The 18,323-nt window shown below is 42.0% G+C and overlaps 2 protein-coding genes across 6 annotated transcripts; one reads left to right on the top strand and one right to left on the bottom strand.

Annotated features, from left to right (window-relative positions):
• The first annotated feature begins 69 nt into the window (after positions 1 to 69).
• On the top strand, positions 70 to 9,301 carry cstf2 (cleavage stimulation factor, 3' pre-RNA, subunit 2). 5 transcript variants are annotated; one of them, XM_034597237.1, is made up of 14 exons: positions 70 to 229; positions 469 to 547; positions 1,556 to 1,731; positions 1,841 to 1,977; positions 2,886 to 3,005; positions 3,141 to 3,263; positions 3,640 to 3,757; positions 4,841 to 4,900; positions 6,215 to 6,314; positions 6,970 to 7,169; positions 7,443 to 7,567; positions 7,946 to 8,029; positions 8,758 to 8,895; positions 9,030 to 9,301. In XM_034597237.1, exons 1-13 carry the CDS (start codon positions 133 to 135, stop codon positions 8,881 to 8,883), a joined length of 1,545 nt encoding a protein of 514 aa, XP_034453128.1. In that variant the 5' UTR covers positions 70 to 132; the 3' UTR covers positions 8,884 to 8,895; positions 9,030 to 9,301. The 5 variants fall into 5 exon arrangements, with proteins under 5 accessions (XP_034453128.1, XP_034453127.1, XP_034453130.1 ...); XM_034597236.1 differs by having other exon boundaries at positions 8,758 to 8,911; positions 9,033 to 9,301; XM_034597238.1 differs by having other exon boundaries at positions 109 to 229; positions 1,556 to 1,725; positions 8,758 to 8,911; positions 9,033 to 9,200.
• Positions 9,302 to 9,323: 22 nt separating this feature from the next.
• On the bottom strand, positions 9,324 to 18,145 carry nox1 (NADPH oxidase 1). Its single transcript, XM_034597235.1, has 13 exons — positions 17,994 to 18,145; positions 17,656 to 17,751; positions 17,062 to 17,172; positions 16,496 to 16,580; positions 14,552 to 14,694; positions 14,030 to 14,223; positions 13,798 to 13,924; positions 13,600 to 13,692; positions 13,274 to 13,515; positions 11,676 to 11,838; positions 11,303 to 11,449; positions 10,505 to 10,629; positions 9,324 to 9,870 (listed from the first exon to the last, which is right to left on the bottom strand). The coding sequence occupies exons 1-13, from the start codon at positions 18,036 to 18,038 to the stop codon at positions 9,744 to 9,746; spliced, it is 1,698 nt and encodes a 565-aa protein (XP_034453126.1). The 5' UTR covers positions 18,039 to 18,145; the 3' UTR covers positions 9,324 to 9,743.
• Positions 18,146 to 18,323: the final 178 nt, after the last annotated feature.

Here is an 18,323-nt window from a genome sequence, read left to right as displayed (position 1 = left end):
TAAAAACACAATTAGCGGATAATTTCCACTCTGACTCTGGTTTTTAATAAATTTGACCCGTTCCCTCCCGCACTAACGGACGTCGTCTCCTTCTCACATCCTGGTGTCGCATCGTTTACTGTCCCCCTCAAAATGGCGAACGTCGCCGCTGCAGCTGCCGCCGCCGCAGCCGCCGCTGTCGCCGCCAACAGAGACCCAGCCGTCGACCGGTCGTTACGGTCCGTGTTTGGTGAGTTCGCCCCCGGTGCTCTCTCCGGTTCCTCCCGTTTGCTCCGTTAAACACTCAACAAGTCGATAAAGTGGCGGCTGATGAATGGACGCTTGCTAACGAAGCTAGTGTTGCCGTTAGCCGAACGCAACGAGGAGGCAAAACTTTACACTGCCCTGGATATTAAAGATGGAAAGTTGTATTTTATTTATTGTTGCCTCTTTGTGAATTTAACTTATACTTCTATATGTATTTTTTAGTGGGGAACATCCCGTATGAAGCCACGGAGGAGCAGCTCAAAGACATCTTTTCTGAAGTGGGACTCGTTGTCAGCTTCAGGTGAGTAACAGAGGGATCATCCAAACACTGAGCACTTAGACCTAAATTCATAAATAATGATAATATACAGCATTAAAGTGTCAACATCACGTGTATTCCTTAATGCCCCCCCACATGTTGTGTTTTCTCCTCACATAGCACGATTCATGATGTTTTTGTACCTGTATACACTCAGTTATCAGTTTATCAGGTACACCAAGCTTTAACTATAATAACAATACATTTTATTTATACAGCACCTCTCATACATAAAGTGCTTTACAATAAAATGAAATAAGAAAGCTCAATAAGAACACGTTGGCAATAAAACAAAGACTTAGGAATAAAAATATAAAACTAGCAAAAGGTAGAAATGAAGTTAATAAAAATAAACTAAAATGGTTGTTAAAAAAATTGCTACAATTCATTAAAAGCAAGATCATAGAAATAGGTCTTGAGTTGTATCTTAAAACTATCAACAGAAGTAGCTTGTCTGATGTGTGGTGGTTAGCCTGGATTCACTGTTTCTATTGGTGTGCACAGTATAATAGGAACACCATGCAACAGCACCACTGACTGAACATCCCGCTAAAGTATCACACATTTGACTTAATACCTCTTTATGGCATATTTACATAATAGAACATTCATGAAGGTTGGTCTACTTACAGGACTGTTTTATTATAACACATTAGTTTGAGTTACCTATCTATGGTATGTGTTACATGCTATATTCAATGTAATCTATACCATTCAGATGTGAGAAACTTTCAGTCCACTCCCTGTAATGAAAATTTCAGTGTGCGACATCCTCTTCTTTTCCTTTTCGCTGTCTGATGTGCCCTATAACCAGAGTCCAACTATGAACCACTATTCTCTTTTTAATGTCAGACCTTTCTTGGTCAAATCACCAGTTCAAGCTCCTATGATTTTGTATTTTAAAGTTGAAGAAGAACCTCCCCAGCTCATGTTGGTAAACTTTCAGCAAGTAGCGATTGTCCTCATTATCATCGTCACTCTGGTTTTCAGGTTGGTATATGACAGGGAGACAGGCAAGCCGAAGGGATATGGCTTCTGTGAATATCAGGACCAGGAGACGGCTCTCAGTGCCATGCGGAACCTGAACGGGAGAGAGTTCAGCGGCCGGGCTCTCCGTGTTGACAATGCAGCCAGTGAGAAAAACAAGGAAGAGCTCAAAAGTACGTGTTCTTTTTATTTCATTTTGACACGATTTGAATTAGAGGTGCTGATTTTCTTTCAAATACAAGATTTCTGTAAAAATCTACACTGCTCTGACAGTTTTGTCATGCTCAGGTTTGGGAACAGGAACCCCTATTATTGAGTCTCCTTATGGAGACAATGTGCAGCCAGAGGAGGCCCCGGAGTCCATCAGCAGAGCCGTGGCCAGTCTGCCTCCAGAGCAGATGTTTGAACTCATGAAACAGATGAAGGTTGGTTGCTTTTCTGGCTTTCTCTTGCATATTGTTAGGATAATACTGGTCTCACACTAATAGAGACATTTTCCTTTACATTCATTTTCTTTTATAAAAATTAAATTTATTAATTTAGCAATTTCCAAGGTCTAAATAATATGGTAAGAGGTTGACTTACCAGTTCAGTTATGATGCCAAGTGCAAAGTTTTATCACCCAACCTCTGGAACTGGCACATCTGTGGCATTAATATATTATATTGTCGCTTTTATGCAAAATGTTTGTGTGTATTATTCAAAACAACAGATTTAATGAGGACTCACAGTGAAGTTATTGTAATGTTCCTTTTCACAAATGCACATTCTCAGGCTGCATGTTTCTAGCTGCTTGCTCTCTTTATTCTTCAAGGAAAGATGGGCACAAGCATTTCTCTCAGTTTGAATCACCTGCAGGATGACAACATTATGGAAATGCTCTTCCTTTGCTGTCATTAACAGAGGCTGTGCTGTACAGCCTGTCTCACTCAGCTCTGCCAGAGAAGCCTTATCTTTGCACAGCTGGCAGTCTGCTTCATTAAGCTCAAAGAAACAACACACTGCAGACATTTTTCTCCTGACTGGAAAAGTGTTTGGTGCACCGAAGCCTGTGTCAATCGGACAGCTCCGTATGCTGATCAGAGTGCGGGTGTTTGAGCTCCTGATCCTGATGCGACCGATATTGTGGCCTTTGTCTAATGTTCTGTGCTGTTGCAGCACATGTCCACAAACAACTTAAGTTTAAAGAGATTGTTTTCAACCTGTTAAGAAGTAAAAGCTCACGAGGCAATGATGTTTTTGTTTTTCTGCCCAGTTGTGATTTTTTTCATGTAGATTATTACATAATTTTACCAGATTCTGTTTGGTGAAAATGTGGTTTGTCTCTCTCCAGCTGTGTGTGCAGAACAGTCCCCAGGAGGCGCGGAACATGCTGCTGCAGAACCCTCAGCTGTCTTACGCTCTGCTGCAGGCCCAGGTGGTCATGCGGATCGTTGACCCTGAGATAGCCTTGGTGAGAGAAGCCAGATTGAGAATGAAGAGATTAGTTAAATCCTACTTTTATTCAACTGCGACCTTGTCATTCGACAGTAGCGATAAATGTTAGTTACATTTTTAAGGGATTCTTTTCCATTTGCTCCATATACAGAAAATGCTCCACCGTCAAACCTCAGTCCAGCCTCTGGCTCCCAGCGGACAGAGTGGAGGAGCGCCGCCGGTCAATCCACCTCCTGTACAGCCCAGCAACCCAGTGTCTCAGCCCCAGCCTGTGGTGAGTAGTCACTTTCATGCAATTTCACACGTTCACAAAACTTCCCTGAACTTGGCCCGAAAAAATTACACATCACAGTTCTGTTCTGGGTAATAAATAGTAATTGATCATTTTGGTCACAAACTGTAAATGGTGTTGGAGAGTGATGCTACTGTTTGTAGTGTTTGTGTGATAAATTACTAAATATGTGGATGAAATAAAGTTGATCAAAGGTGAACTTTGCCTTGTAATTTTTTTTGTGTCGTGCCAAATCACAACATTACGGATTGTTTCTGAAAAAATGTCTCTGATGGAGAAGACTTATGTTAATTTGTTGGTGTGTTCTATGATATTTCTATTCTTTTTTTCTTTTCTTAAATTTTTGGAATATGATCAGCCTGGAATGCATGTCAATGGAGCCCCTCAGATGATGCAACCCCCCAACATGGGTGTTGTCCCAGGACCAAGTCCTGGACCGGGTCCGGGACCCGGAACAGGACCAGTCGGACCTCCAGGTAAACATCAAGCTGCATCAGCAACTCAACTGGTGGTGAAAGCATCATCCTTATGTTCCAGATATCAATCACTGAGCTCATTGATGATTAGTGTGTGCAGCGTGACTGTTTCATTGCATCTGTCTCACTTGACCACAAACTGATCATTGGTCCGTTTTAATTTCCCCTTTATGGATTTAGTTTCACTGATAAGAAGCAAAAAGTTTATAAGAATTATAGGTTAAAGAATGATGTGTTTTTCTTACTAATAAAAAAAGGCAAAGCTGTATATTTTTGGTCAAATTAAACTTCAGACTTGTTGAAGATCAAACATTTGATACCCAGTTAATAATGTCAAATAATATAATGAATATGAAAAACGTCAAGTTTTGTGATTTAAGCAAATCACCCTCATGGATTTAGCTGTTACTCTCAGAACTATTTTAAACAAAGGTACAGTCATGCATAGCAGTGATTACAACTTCTCTTTAGTTCATTTAGTAGTTACATTTGTAAAAGTCCATGTTTATAAAAACATTCGCAACTGAAGTTCACCCAAAAATGTAGGTAAAATACTGAAATATATTTTTTTGCTATAGTTGATGCATAATTTTACCTCATTTTATAGTGTAATGGCTCACTGGAGTCACTAGGTGTCACCAGAGGCCTGTGATTAGTAGATGTACTGTCAACTCCACTCTTGAGGATCTAGAACAGAAACTTTCTATTATCCATAAACATTTGGTTTTATATTGTCTAATGTCGAGTTCCCGTGTGTGTGTGTGTGTGTGTGTGTGTGTGTGTGTGTGTGTTCGTGTACCTCTTTGTGAGGACCATTTTACGCATAGACAGTGAGGACATTTTTCAGTCCTCACTTTTTCAATGGGCTGTCTGAGGGTTAAGAATGGGGTTTAGGTTAGTGTTTGGATGGTTAAGGTTAGGGGCTGGGAATATAGTATGTCAATGAGTGTCCTCACTAAGATAGAAGTACAACCCTGTGTGTGTGTGCATGTGTGTTAAATGAGCATGCTTCAAACTTGTCAGTGTTGCTTTGCTTTCTTGAGTTTTGTGTCTCCTGTTCTTTTCACTTTAATGCTGGCTCAGGAAACCTTCAGCATTCTCCCACAGGATCGTCTGGCCAGGCGGCTATCGAGCGTCCTCCAGGTATCACTATCCTCCCTCAGTTCAGTCAGGTCGTGTGGAGCGGCCACTGTCCGAACATACAGCAGATCTGAAATCAGGCCTTACAGTTTTTTAGAATGCATGTCCACTTTATCTCATATGAACCCTTGAGACATTTAAGCCGTTATCGAGCCTCTTTATACAAAGGTAATGAAGAGTATTAGCGTAGCTGCAGCAGAATGTGTCGTGGTGGCATGCGATGCAAACACATACAAGTTTGGGCTGGGAGAGTTTTGGCATGATTAGTTTGTGTTAATGTTGAAGCCAAACTCCTTTATTTGAAATGGGTGTTACTTACATGCAGGTCGGACTGCATTGTACGGCCTGATAGACGTAAGTTAAAGAGAGCACTTCACTTCAGTCCACGTTTGCACCTTAGGATTCTATGAAGGAGGCTGAAAATTCCCCAGGGGGCCTCATCAGCTCAGCTCAGCAGGTTGTCCTCTCGGGCTGGGAGTTGATTGTCCTGTGTTCCACTGCAGTGCTTGTGCAGGGGTGACTCCTGTTTTCCCCTGAGGCACAAAATGCAGGAGCATGTGGGGATTTGTATTCCCCTCCGTCTGTAATCATTGTATTTCCGCCACGTTTGGGCATTTTTTTTTTTCATGAAAGTTGGATTTTGCTGCAGTGATGAATCATATCCTGAAGAGTTTTAACTGTGGGAAAACTAAGAGTCAGTTTCTGCATCTTTAAAAAAATCAAACTTCATGGTTCATTTTCCCGTGATCTTGTTTTTGATCATCAGTTGTCCAAAATACAATGTCTACTTTTATGCCATTCATTTCACATTAGAGTTTCACTGACAACTTGAATAACAGCGATAGCAACAAGAATGTCAGTCCTGTTGTTGTAGGTGCAACAGATCTGTCTCTTTCTAACTAGTTGGACTAAAGTAAAATTTGAACACCCAGCCATGTGTTTTAGATTAATATTCATGTCAGATTCACTTTTTACAGCATGAGATATGTGATATGAACCTTTTCTCCCTTTTAATTTTACGGTAGACCCAATTTTCTTCTTTCTTCTGCCCTTTTGCTCCTCCTCATGTCTCCTGTTGTGTTGTCGGGGCTGTGGCAGTTTGCTGTGTTTACTATTCCCTACTTATCGCAAGCTTTATAAACCTGTAAATCTCCATCCTTGACAAACACTCACCTCTTTTTATTTGTGCGTGGTTTCACTTGTTTGGAATTTCAGCCCATTTAATGGGTTAGTCATTAATCATTTCCTGGTCAGTGACTAGAGACGTGCCTTTAATGTTATGTATTCATGTTGAATATGTGTTTTTTCTGCTCTCAGGACCAGGTGGAATCCCTCCCAGGGGCCTGCTGGGTGATGGTCCTAATGACCCCAGAGGGGGAACTCTGCTGTCTGTCACTGGAGAGGTCATTGAACCAAAGTAAGAAGTTAACATCACATTTCATTAATAATTCAACAATTGTGTTGATTTTTGGAGGAGTGACAATTTAAGCTATTGACGTTCTAATTCTAAAGAAGTCTGTCCTGTTTGATTTGTCGTAACAGTAAGTGTGGATAGATTTGAATGAAGAGTTGTCAGGTTTGAACTGATCCAGTGTTATTACCTAATTGCAGATATACTGTATCAGGATAGATGTTAACTGCAAGATTTCCTTGATCAAAAATGTTTTTAATCATTTAATCAGTTGGATGGGACATAAAAATGTATATCTGATGTATTATCATCAGATTTGTTGTCTTGTAGCTGCTTGTAGTCTTGAATATTAGTGCCTCAGACTACAGACAATGCCAGTGGCGGCTGCAGCTTCATTTCCGTCCCCGCTGCATGTCGTCCTCACTGTCTCCCTCTTTCATGATTTGGATCTGTCCCATCAATAAATGCCACAGTGCCTGAAAAACGTCTTGAGTATTAAATTCAGTGTTGGCCTCAGAAACCCTGTATCAGTTGCAGTGTATGTTTTGGCAGCAGCAGAAGGAAATGTTCCATGCTCAGTAACTTAATTCAGCTCTCAGTGACTCGCCAGTTTTGTTTTTCACAAACATGATTGTCATTATTTTTTTGTGCGACCATTTAGCCGAGGCTACATGGCTGCTCCACCACAACACCAAGCCCCACCTGTACACATGTCCCCGATGGCAAGTGGACCCCCTCCAGATATGAGAGGACCTCCGATGGACATGAGGGGCCCACCTATGGGTGAACCCCGGAACATGATTGGTGACCCTAGAGGGCCCCCGATGATGGAGCCACGGGGACCGCCGATGGAAACCAGAGGTAACTGCTCCAAACCCCAACTTATTGGAGTTTAAATTATTTTCTGATAGGTTTGTTATCAGTGCAGTCTCGGTCCCAATTTTCTATTCCTGCTACTATGGTTACGCTTCAACAAAGACTAGTCTATTTCTTTGAATTCACTTCTTCCTCATTTATCTTTATTGTCATCTATGTCAACATGTTTCTAGAAGCAAATCACCTAATCAGTACTTCATGTACACACCAGTGATTCACTCCGTATTCAGCCAGGTGGGGTTTTGTTTCATTCTGCAGGTCGCGACCCGAGGGCGATGGATGCTCGTGGGCCAGTTGCTGCGCAGAGGGTTCCCATGGCAGGGGCAATGCAAGGCCCCCCCTCTCACAGCATGGGTCCTAACGCTCCTCCACCTGCAAGATCGGTAACAGCAACACCCAGTGTCCCAGTCTGCCATGGCTGTTTGATTGATTTATTTATGTTGGGCGCTAATGTGATTTAAAAGTTTTGCTGTGGCTAAAACCTGAAGAGGATTCTCAGCCATCCAGGTCTTGATCATTCAAAAATAATTTAAGGCGACTGGATCAGCACTGAAGTCCAGTCGCCCCTGACTCTTGGACAAAATGTAGGAATAGTGGCCAGAACTAAAGTATATTGATATTGTCCCCCTCTAAGCCACAGTAACTTCACATTAAATTAAAAACATTGTGAAAATCATAGGGGGCTTGAGGGAAGAAAGATGTTTTGAGGTAATTTTCACCTTCCCGATGAAGAGTGTAGACTAACTGTGTGTGTTCTGCAGGGTTCTGGTATTTCTGGTGCTCCTCCATCAGGCGGCGGCTTCAGTCCGGGTCAGAGTCAGGTCTCCACACAGGACCAGGAGAAGGTGGGTGTCACGTCATCTAACTCCCCTGCTTTCTGACAAACTGCACCAAGATTCATGACCTTCATCATCATATCCAAATATCTTATGTCTCAAACCAAAGAAAGGACAAACACATTGTAACACAAATATCTTTTATCAATTACCAGCAGTTAGACATCATCTGTGTCCATCAGCAGCTTGTTGAATCCCCTCAGAGCAAAATGCTGCTTCCTGTTTCCCTTCTCGTTCACTAAATGCAAGTCATCCTGAATGTGAGCCTGAAGGACAAAACAGGGCTTGCGTAATATACGCTGGAATTTTCTGGTGCTACAAAACAAAAAAAGGAATTCTGACATTTCCTGTTACCAAAGAATATAAAGACATTCATTTTCTTCTGGGTGTGTAGAAACTAGGCGTGGACCGATTTGTAAAGCAGAGACGGTGACGCTACTTCATGTTGAGATGCAAGATAGATGCGCTCTTCTTCCTTCACTAATATAACAAACCTCATTTATCATTTCAGAGTTATCATATTATTATTGTAAATAATAATATATTTTGTAAATATTTGACCTTACGTCGTTTTTTTGTCTGTTTAAAAAAAGAACAAACCCCCCAAAAAACAACTGAGGTACTAACTGAACTAAAAACGAAAATCAAAACCCAGCAGTGGATTTTGAGAATTGTCACACCGCTGGTTGAATTGTTCGTACAACTTTTACCTCCTAAAAGTATCCCTTCTTTTCTAGGCCGCCCTGATCATGCAGGTACTGCAGCTGACCCCCGAACAGATCGCCATGTTGCCCCCGGAGCAGCGGCAGAGCATTCTCATCCTCAAAGAGCAGATTCAGAAGACTGCGGGGGGTGCACCGTGAAGACCCGACGTACAAAGACCCTCGTCAGGTGGAGTTTTCCTCTTTTTGTACCCATCGCATCACTCAAATGTTGAGATTTTGTAAACGTTCTTGAATCCTCACTGAGTAACTTATGATTTCTGTTTTCCTTTCTTTTTTAATAATCTCAGGGCTCCACACTGACCCGGTCCCCTGCAGCTTCAACACGTGTGAAGACGCCTCTTCTTACAGTCTGGAACGTTGTATAGTTTTTTTTTTTTATCATATGGTCTGTTTTCTGTATGAAAGAGTCAAGTTGGAGCTTTTGGATTCAAAAATAAGCAAAACTTGTGAGAGGATGATGTTGAAAAGTAAGTTTCATTCGTTTCCCCCCAAAGCTGTTTTCATATTATTGTTCTGGAAACTTTCTGAATATTGTTTTGTCAATAAAACAAACAAAATAATAGGACCTCTTGATTTTATTTATTCAACATGAGTCAACAATGTGTACAAGAAAGGCAATAAATGAAAATCACGTCAGTATTTACAACTTACCCCACAACTTCTTTCTGGTTCACATGTCATGTTCTGTTAATAAGGAAACAGCAGCCAGTGTGACCGGTTATAATAAACCATTGTTATCTAAACCAGAAAGCATGAGCCACTTGGGGTTAATGATAAAGTGAGATTACAGGTGTAATTAACGGCACAGAGTCTGAAGTCAGGATTCATAGTTTCATCATTTCCTGAGCGCTGCAGAAATGAGAACACGCCGCGCCTCAACATCATCATTGTGCTAAAACACACACGGTGTCTATCGTGTTTCAGGCATCTCCGTCACCAGTACTCGTCTTCATTTAATCCACAGCAAACAAAATGCTTCTCTCCTGGCGTCTCTCTGCTCAGAAGTTCTCCTTGTTGAAGTAAAACTTGGTCTTCCGAGGATCCACATCTGAGTATTTGGCACATTTCTTCTCCAGGACGTTAGCCAGAGCCGCAGGGCCACAGAGGAAAGTCCCCACCACGGACCTGAGGACGTCGGCCAAACAACAGAGGGAGAGTTCAATCTCAGAGGCCAAACTTTTAATGGGAAAAGTTCATCAATAGCAGCGATGGAAACGAACAAGTTCCTTTTATTTAAAGTTTCAAGTACAATTCTAAGGTTTGATTTTATCCAACCTTATTCTTATATCCAAGATTATATTTGTGGCCTTCCACCTTTTGTGTTTACGAAAAAGCTGTTGTGACCCCTCGTCATGTTTCTTCATAAGTCCAAACATTTTCTTTAAGTTTTAGCAAATGTAAAATGTCGAAGTGAGCCCACCCCTCGTTTTTTCCCGTTGTAGTGAACGTGTCTGACTCAGACAATCTCCTGCTGCCTTCTTCACATGTGAAAGACAAACTCTGGAAAATGTGAAGTTTTCCAGACATTTCCCAGAGTTCATGTTAGGAAACAACTTCATAGACAATTAGATGGCGTCAGTGCACAGAATAAAAGCGAGACTGTCTACTTTTATATCCTTTAAAGACATCATGTGGCTAACCTGAGATGAAGGTTAGCCAAGGGTCTCACCTCGATACAGGGCAGGAAGGATCCAACATCTAACACTTATACAATTAAGAAACAGATATAAATGTGTCTGCGATGAGGTTTTTCTCTTACGTGGGGTTCTCTTTGCGGACTTGTTCGAACTCCTTGTCCCAGAGGGGTCTGCCGTACTGAGTTTTCTGTTTGAGCCCGGTCACCGCATCTGTTTCATCGTCAAAACGAACCTTTACATGATCGGCCTGCAATGATGAGGAGAGAAGAATAAGAGTTCAATCTGAATTTAACTGACATTACTTATCTGGACTTTTCTCTTTAACTGGAGTGGGGGTGAATCCACTGACCCTGACATGCACCTGTTTCGTCAGTATTTTTGAAATAATCTTGTCACTTGTGAACGCAATATATTAAGAACGCCAAAAGGGGATTTCTTCAAAATGTATACAAATGTTCACTTGGACCCAAGGATGAAGTCATTAGATTTTAGAGGTCAAAAGTCAAAGATCAAGGTCACTGTGACCTCAGAAATCCCACATTTTGCCTTGGGAACGCGGCATCTCCAGAACACCTTAAAGGAATCCTTGTACATTTGCTACAAACATTCACTTGGACTCCGAGATGAACTGATTTGATTTTGGTGATCAAAGGTCACCGATGAGGAGGCGGATGCATACAACCACAGTGCAGAGTTTCGAGTTTTAAATACGCAATGTGCTTGAATAAGGAATAATTTTCTAAACATATTCGATAATGTGTGTCTTAGATCAAAGCTGTAGAGCAAACATTGACCATTGCACCTTACAGAATCAGGAATTGTGCCGGGATGTTGGACATTTAATTTATGGCCCCTGGTTTAGAAATATCCTACATCTGCCACTGGACTTGAGTAACGTGACGCGTGGCTCGTGAACTCACGGTGCTCTGGTCCCATCCGGTCAGAAAGAGCTTGTAGGTGAGGAATTGCCCCATCCCTCTCTCCTCCATCTCTCTCTCCAGCACCTGCAGCAGGTCGGCGAACCACTCGAAGGCGTGGGTTTCTCGGCACAGCCAGTAGAAGTAGATCTGGAAACAGAAAGCAGGAGGGTTGAACAATGAGCCTCTTAGTTGAAAAAAAAGGTTAATGATGCTGCTGGTGACTCATCGTCCGACATGGGCGTATGTTGACAGACACACTTTGTACTAGAGAAAATAACAGGCGATTGTTAGTCAGTCTCAGCCGTGTGTTGTTGGGAAATCAATGCACAGGTGTAAATGTCAGTATCAGCTGACGCGATGAGGGAGTCTTTACCTTCCGGGTGCGCAGTTTAGGGTTGGAGTCCTTGAACTTGTACCAGATGGACTTGAGGATGGAGGCGAAGGGGGTGACTCCGATGCCCGCGCCGACCAGCATGCTGACCTCATAGTCGAAGACGTCCTCGCTGGCTGTGCCAAAGGGACCGTCCACACCCATTCTGAGGACAGACGATGAATGACATGATGAGATAACAGGGGGAAGAACCAGAGACTAAAACATGAACGAGTCTTTGAAACACGAGGAACTTGCAGGAAGGAAATACAGTGAAGTGAAAAACGAGGCAGAAACTAGATGGTCAATCATTTTGATTTAAGATATATATATATATATATATATATATATATTAAAATGCATATAATGAACCACAATAGTAAATCCAGAAAACATTGATTAAAAAAGTCTTTTGCAATTTTGGTGAAGATCCAGACAAAGGGGCAGATATGTGTTTCTTTCTTTAACATTCACAGATTGTCAAGGGAATAATTCCTGGATCTTGATGAAACAAATCCTATCTGTCTGTATAATCAGCAGCTACATGAAAACATTTCTATATTAATTGTGTATTTTTATCGGGACCGATCTGCAGAAATTCACTTTACTGCCACAAACAAACATTTATAGTCGGAGCTGGTTCACAGAGCTCATCCCTACACTGGCTTTTATTAAACACAAGCTGTGATACAATCATCTCACCTCAAGGATCATTAAGTAGCTGCAGCTCGGGAGCTTTCGACCGTATCGTATATACACATCCCTTCTTAACACAGATAACAAGTCTTTAAGTTCCCCGGAATACAAAAAGAAAATTCCATAACAATTTGGACAAAGTGTGATGCGTTCTAAAGCCGCACAGAGGTGGCTTCTTCTCAGGTGACATTTGCAGCGGTGGTTTGAAATGAAGAGACATTTTCGCTGAAGGTGTAAATATCATTTTAACATTAATAACATTAATGAAATTTCTGTGGATCATTATGCAAACTAATGAATCAAAGTGATTTAAATTAAATCTGTGCAGGAGCCTGAAATAAATCAAGAGATGTAGATTGAAAAGTTTAAAGCGCAACCAGAGAGTTTTATCTTTTCCTAAATGTTTGTTTTAGTAGTTTTTAAAAAGGGGCATTGTGTTAAAAAAACAAAAAAAACACAGAGTTGGTGGAGTCCTGAGTGTAATGTTGTTCATTTACTACATTTTTAATGGGATTATCAACACTGGAACGCTGTAGGAATGTCATGTTCAGTTAATAATGCATCAAAATAGAGATAAATCCACTGAATTCAAAAATGCATTTGTTTGTGTCCTGTGTAAGTATAACAAGGCTTCAAAAATGATCTCCTGTATTCAAAAAAAAAAGGTTTCAAACTTTAGCTTTGTTGGTTTTTATTTGTTTAATTGTAATGTATTAACGTGGCTTCCTCCTCGTGGAACCCTGCAGGATAATCGTCGGAGCTTCTGCGGAATTATCGGATTTATGACGATCTCAGATGAACCGAATAGATTATTTTTGTGAATATGTAAATCGTTCTCTCTGAATATTGGTTTCCAACCTCAGCGGCTGCATAGTAAAGAGATGTTTCTTCTCGTTTGTACTCACTTTGGCCCCTGAGCGCCCTCTGGCAGCTGCTGCACGATGTTGATGAGCTTGTCGGTCCAGTCTCCGGCCGAGCGGATGTGGACGCTGAAGAAGTCCTCCTCGGGGGCAGAGGTCATGGTGAACGGGTGCCACTCCAGCTGAGAAATGGCCGGGCAGTTGAGGAAGACGTACTGACCCACCTCCATCTTGAAGCCGCTCTTCTCCAGCTGCAGCTCCAGCACCTTGGACGGCCGCATCACGATCTGTGGAGTGGAGGGAGCAGATTTAGAAACTTAAAGCTGCAGAGTAACCCAGAAACCAGCAGGTGAGTCACGAATCGAACGCACCTTCCTGTATGTGACTCTCTGCATGTAGCGGATGAAACGCAGCACACGTTCACATAGATACAGGATCATCGGACCAATCACCCACTGCCAGGTCTGAAAAAACAGGCAGAAAAATGTGATTATATAACCGACTGTTCTCATGTGAGGCTTTTCTTGTGCTGGCAGCTGAACTAGCTGAGTAAGTTAAAAAACACAAACCTGAGGGGCCCCTCCTGCAAACTGAGGGACAGGACACTCAGGAATCTGTCCCCATTCGTCACTGCGGTCTTTACAGAAGGTGACGTTGTGCGGTGGACTTGTCGTCTGCTGGCTCCTCACAACGCGTCTGCGGATAAGACGAAGGAGTAAAACCAGCTCGCAAAAACAGAAAACAACTACGGCCAGTGCCCACGTCTTTCCCCCCCCCCCCCCCCCCCCCCCCCCCCCTTACCCGGCTCCGTGGAAGACGAGACCGGCGAAGAAGATGATGAAGAGATGATGTGTGTACCAGAAGACCTCAAAGTAGTTGCGTCTGATGACCTCCATGGAGGAGGTGATGATGAGGATGAGGGCCAGCGTGATGATGACGCCCGTGAGGCCGGCGATGGTGGTGAAGACAAAGTAGGTGGGGATCTGCTGCGGATTCTGAGACACGAGAAGAAGAAGAAGATGAAAACGGAGAAGAACATGGACACGTGAACTTTTGTTTACATGATGAGGACGAAGAGAGATTTCAGGATTTTAACACCTCCACCAAGAAGGTCGTGACTGTTTGTTTGTTAGCCTGATTACTGAAAGACTACTGGACAGATTACCATGAAACTTAATGGAAGGATGCAGTATGGGTTAGGGAAGAACCAATCAAATTCTGGTGCGGATCCAGGAGTTTTTTATTTCTCTAACATTGCAAGATAAGCTAATTTGGTTGTATTTCATTGGGATAGTTTGATTATAATTAGAGGATGAAACTTACTTCTGTTTGGCGGATCGGGTTCAGGTAGGTGGTTTTGTCTTCGTCGTCCAGGTTGGACAGAGCAGTGCTGAGTTTGTCATAAATACCTTGTCGGCTGCTGGTGTACCACTCCACGTTCAACAAATGTGCAATCACATGAACAGCTGTCGGAGCACAGGGAGGAGACGCGTTACATGGTCAGTCATTTACACAAGATGCCATTTTAATGACAGTGGTATGAAATTGAAAAATTAAAATCCCTAGCCTTGTACTTTAAGCTTCTTCCCAGATAAAAAATTTGCAGTTGCAGAACTCAAGGTCCAGATTTCCTCTTATCTTTGGCAAGAAATAAGCTGAAACTCACTTAAATACACCCTGGGTCAATATTTATTTTGCTGCTCCCCCCGGCCCCGGTTCCCGAACACACTGGTTCCACATCATGCAGAGGTAGAATTACTGGTGTCAGACCAAACATTAAAAATTTTCCCTATCAGGATTACAAACAGATTCATGTCTAATAATCTAATAATAGTCAGAACTCAGCACTGACAGCTTAATGTGGCTCTCATCAACATGAGGGCCATCTCAAACAAAACCTTTATTTTTATCTTTTCCAATTTCCTCTTCAGATTTGATGTTTACACTATTAAACTGTCATGTATGGTGTCCCTCAGGGTACGAGTCTGGGGTCACTTTTGGTTTTGCCGTACTGTATTTCCTTCCCCTAATCCTTGCATACTTTATAGTTTTATTTTCATTGTTATGCAGGTGACTCACAGTTTTACATCTCTGTGAAGTTTATTGACGCGATCACATTTCCTGGTGTCCTGTTTTATAGCAGTTTATGTTTAGAGCAACTTGACACATGTCCAATGTTTTGTTTTTTTAATCACCTCAGAAATCTTTTTAAAATTCTACAGAAGCAGTTTTACCTGATTTTATCTTCTTACATCTTGACTATTACAACAGTCCAACAACCTTTTTTGTGTCGTAACCAACACACTTTCAAACAACAACAGGTTGCTCTCAACTCAGCTGCTCTGCTTCTACCTGAATTCACATCACACCTTTTTTTCGACCTCTATAAACTGGCTCAGTATTTGTTTTAGGATTTTAAGATCACATTTAAGGCCTTCGTGGCCCTTTTAACTCTGTAAGAACCTTTTTGTAGCTGAAGAGCCTCGGCCAGAGGTATGTCTCATTGAGACCAGGTTGAAAACTACAGGGGACACTTTGCACTCAGGGACCTGAAGCTGTGGAATGAGCTGCCCGAGGAAACCAAGCTGGTGTGAGTCAGTGTCATATTTTCAGTTAAGCATTTCTGAGTTTTCCAGAGCTGTTTGTCTATTTCAAATTTTCATTTGAACTGTTTTATTTGTCTTATAGTAAAGCACTTTGTAAGTGTGTTTGAAAAGTTTCATATTAATAGTTATTATTATTATTTGGCTAAATCTAACCATGACCCTTCTTGACATTTTGACCTGTGTTTCCCCTCTTAGCGTGGGTAGGAGAAGGCGGAAAGAAATGTTTTATCTGTGCCACATCTCAAACAATAAAGCCTCTGTGTTAGAGGGACTTTTGTATTTTTTTCCACTTGAACGAATTACATCTTCACTACACATCAGAATGGACTGAAAGCTCTATTTCCTCTCGACTCATCTGAGTAAATAATCTGGAAAACACCGATGAGGTAAGGGTCAAGTTTCAGTGTGGAGAGTAAGTAAAAAAACGCACCAGAGCCGAGCATGAAAAGTGAATATCAGAGCAGAAAATTACACTTTTTTATCTGTTCCTATCTCTCTCATTACTTTTTTCTTCACGATCAGACAGGAAAAACAAGAAGCATACAAATGCACTACAATAGGCTTCGGTAACAGATAAAAGTAGAGGTGAGTCCAACCATTTCTTTTGGTTTCTGTTGAAATGCACTGAAGCGAACATTGAGCCTTACATGCATCGTCTCACCTGTCATCAGTGCTATCATGTACGCCACCAGCTTGTGAAAACTCAGGTTCTTGTCCAGTTGCTTCCTCATTGTTCTGCCGCAGCACTGATGAGACAAAAGACGTGAGGAAAGTGGAAAGTCAGACATTTAGCAAGGAGCATCATAACCCACCGACACTGTGTCCAATACAAAGGTGGTTCTTATGAAACGTGAGGTGACTCAACCCGGAGGGGATTTTACAGTCGTATTCTGTTAACTGGTTATTAATTAAGCTGATGCTCATGTGCTGAAATATCACAAAATAACTCTTAAAGCCTCCAACACTGAGATTGCACGTTAATGACAGTAGAATCTAATATTGAAAAATAAAATATATAGTAACATTAAAATGAACCTTACCCTATTCAAACATTAGAATGAAATATGGTTATAAAATGTATAAATACAACAGAAAGACAGGGAATGTCAATGTGAAATCATCACAGATGTGATTCAGGCACTGCAGTCAAACTAGTTTGTGGGACGGCTCAAAGTTATTACTCAGTTCATCGGTCCGTGGTTTGATATGTAATTTACATGATGTTACCATGAAGGAGCCGCGGAGCAGGGACAACAGGTTCCGGCACACCGGCAGCAGGATCAGCGTGCAGTTAAAGTTGAGCACGGCTGCAGGAGCTCTGGCCCAGGCCAAGGCGGACTGAAAGAAATCACACATATGATCGCACACACATGATCGATAAATCAATTACGTTTGTGGTTTCAAACAATTTTGGTTTGTCTCTCCTGACGCAGCCAGGGGCCTTTGTCACATTTTTCAGACGTCTGATTTGTTCCACCAAAGAGAGATATACACATAATTTAATATGAATAAACCTGAAAAACTGATTCCAGAGAAAAATGCAGAGAACAGAGAAATCCAGATATAAATTATTTAAAACTGGTTTCTAACAATTGAAATATACTCATATTATACAGTACAACAGTATCTATAAATCATATATCATAACTTCTCTGCAGAACAGTAAGTTGTATTACTTTAAGGGCGTTTTGCTGATACTAGGACTTGTAATATTACTTGATTGAATTGGCACTTTTACTTCGGTAAAACTTCTGAGCCCACAATGAACAACATCTGACACAATTCGTCTGAGGATGAGCTGCAGTTTTCCCCCTGACTCACCCCTAACAGATGCCGCGTGTAGTAGAACTGATCCCCCAAATCATAGAAGAAGTAGAACCAGAGGAAGAGGAAGATGTTGATGGCCATCCAGACCACCTGCAAACACAAACCACAACACAACATCACCACAGACTCACACAAGGGGAGTGCATGCTAATCCTACATCAAGAAGATTTGGCACTGACGCTCACAGATTATTTGGACACTTGGCATTTTTTCCGAGCTGTGCGTAAAGATCAACTGTGCGTAAAGAAGGACTGTGGGTAAATTCTCGCTCCAGCTCCTTCTCTACTGCTTCAAACATGGAGACTCCTGAAGTGTGAGTGCAGAGAACTCACCATTATGAAGGAGGTGAGACCATGGTTGATGATGCAGTTCGCCATGATGAGCACGTTGTGTTTACCAGCAGCCTTGTCGCCGCATCTTCCACCTGCCTCTGCGTTTTTATTTTAACCCCTCGCGTCCGGACTCCGCCCCCGTGCACAGGTGACGCGGGACGCGGACCAACACAAACATCGAGGAGCTGAAGAGCCACATTCCTTCCTGCTGGAGCTGCAGGTTGTGCAAACGCGCGTCTAAGCTGCAGGAATGAGGAAGTGTGTGTCACAAAACCACACTCCTCTGCCCGGTAATGCAATTATCACTAATCTTACAGGAATGATATCACT

Source organism: Hippoglossus hippoglossus, chromosome 10 (assembly GCF_009819705.1).
Source record: "Hippoglossus hippoglossus isolate fHipHip1 chromosome 10, fHipHip1.pri, whole genome shotgun sequence".
Taxonomy (NCBI): Eukaryota; Metazoa; Chordata; class Actinopteri; order Pleuronectiformes; family Pleuronectidae; genus Hippoglossus; species Hippoglossus hippoglossus.
Note: the sequence above shows the minus strand (reverse complement) of the source record. Positions and strands in the feature narration are given on the sequence as shown.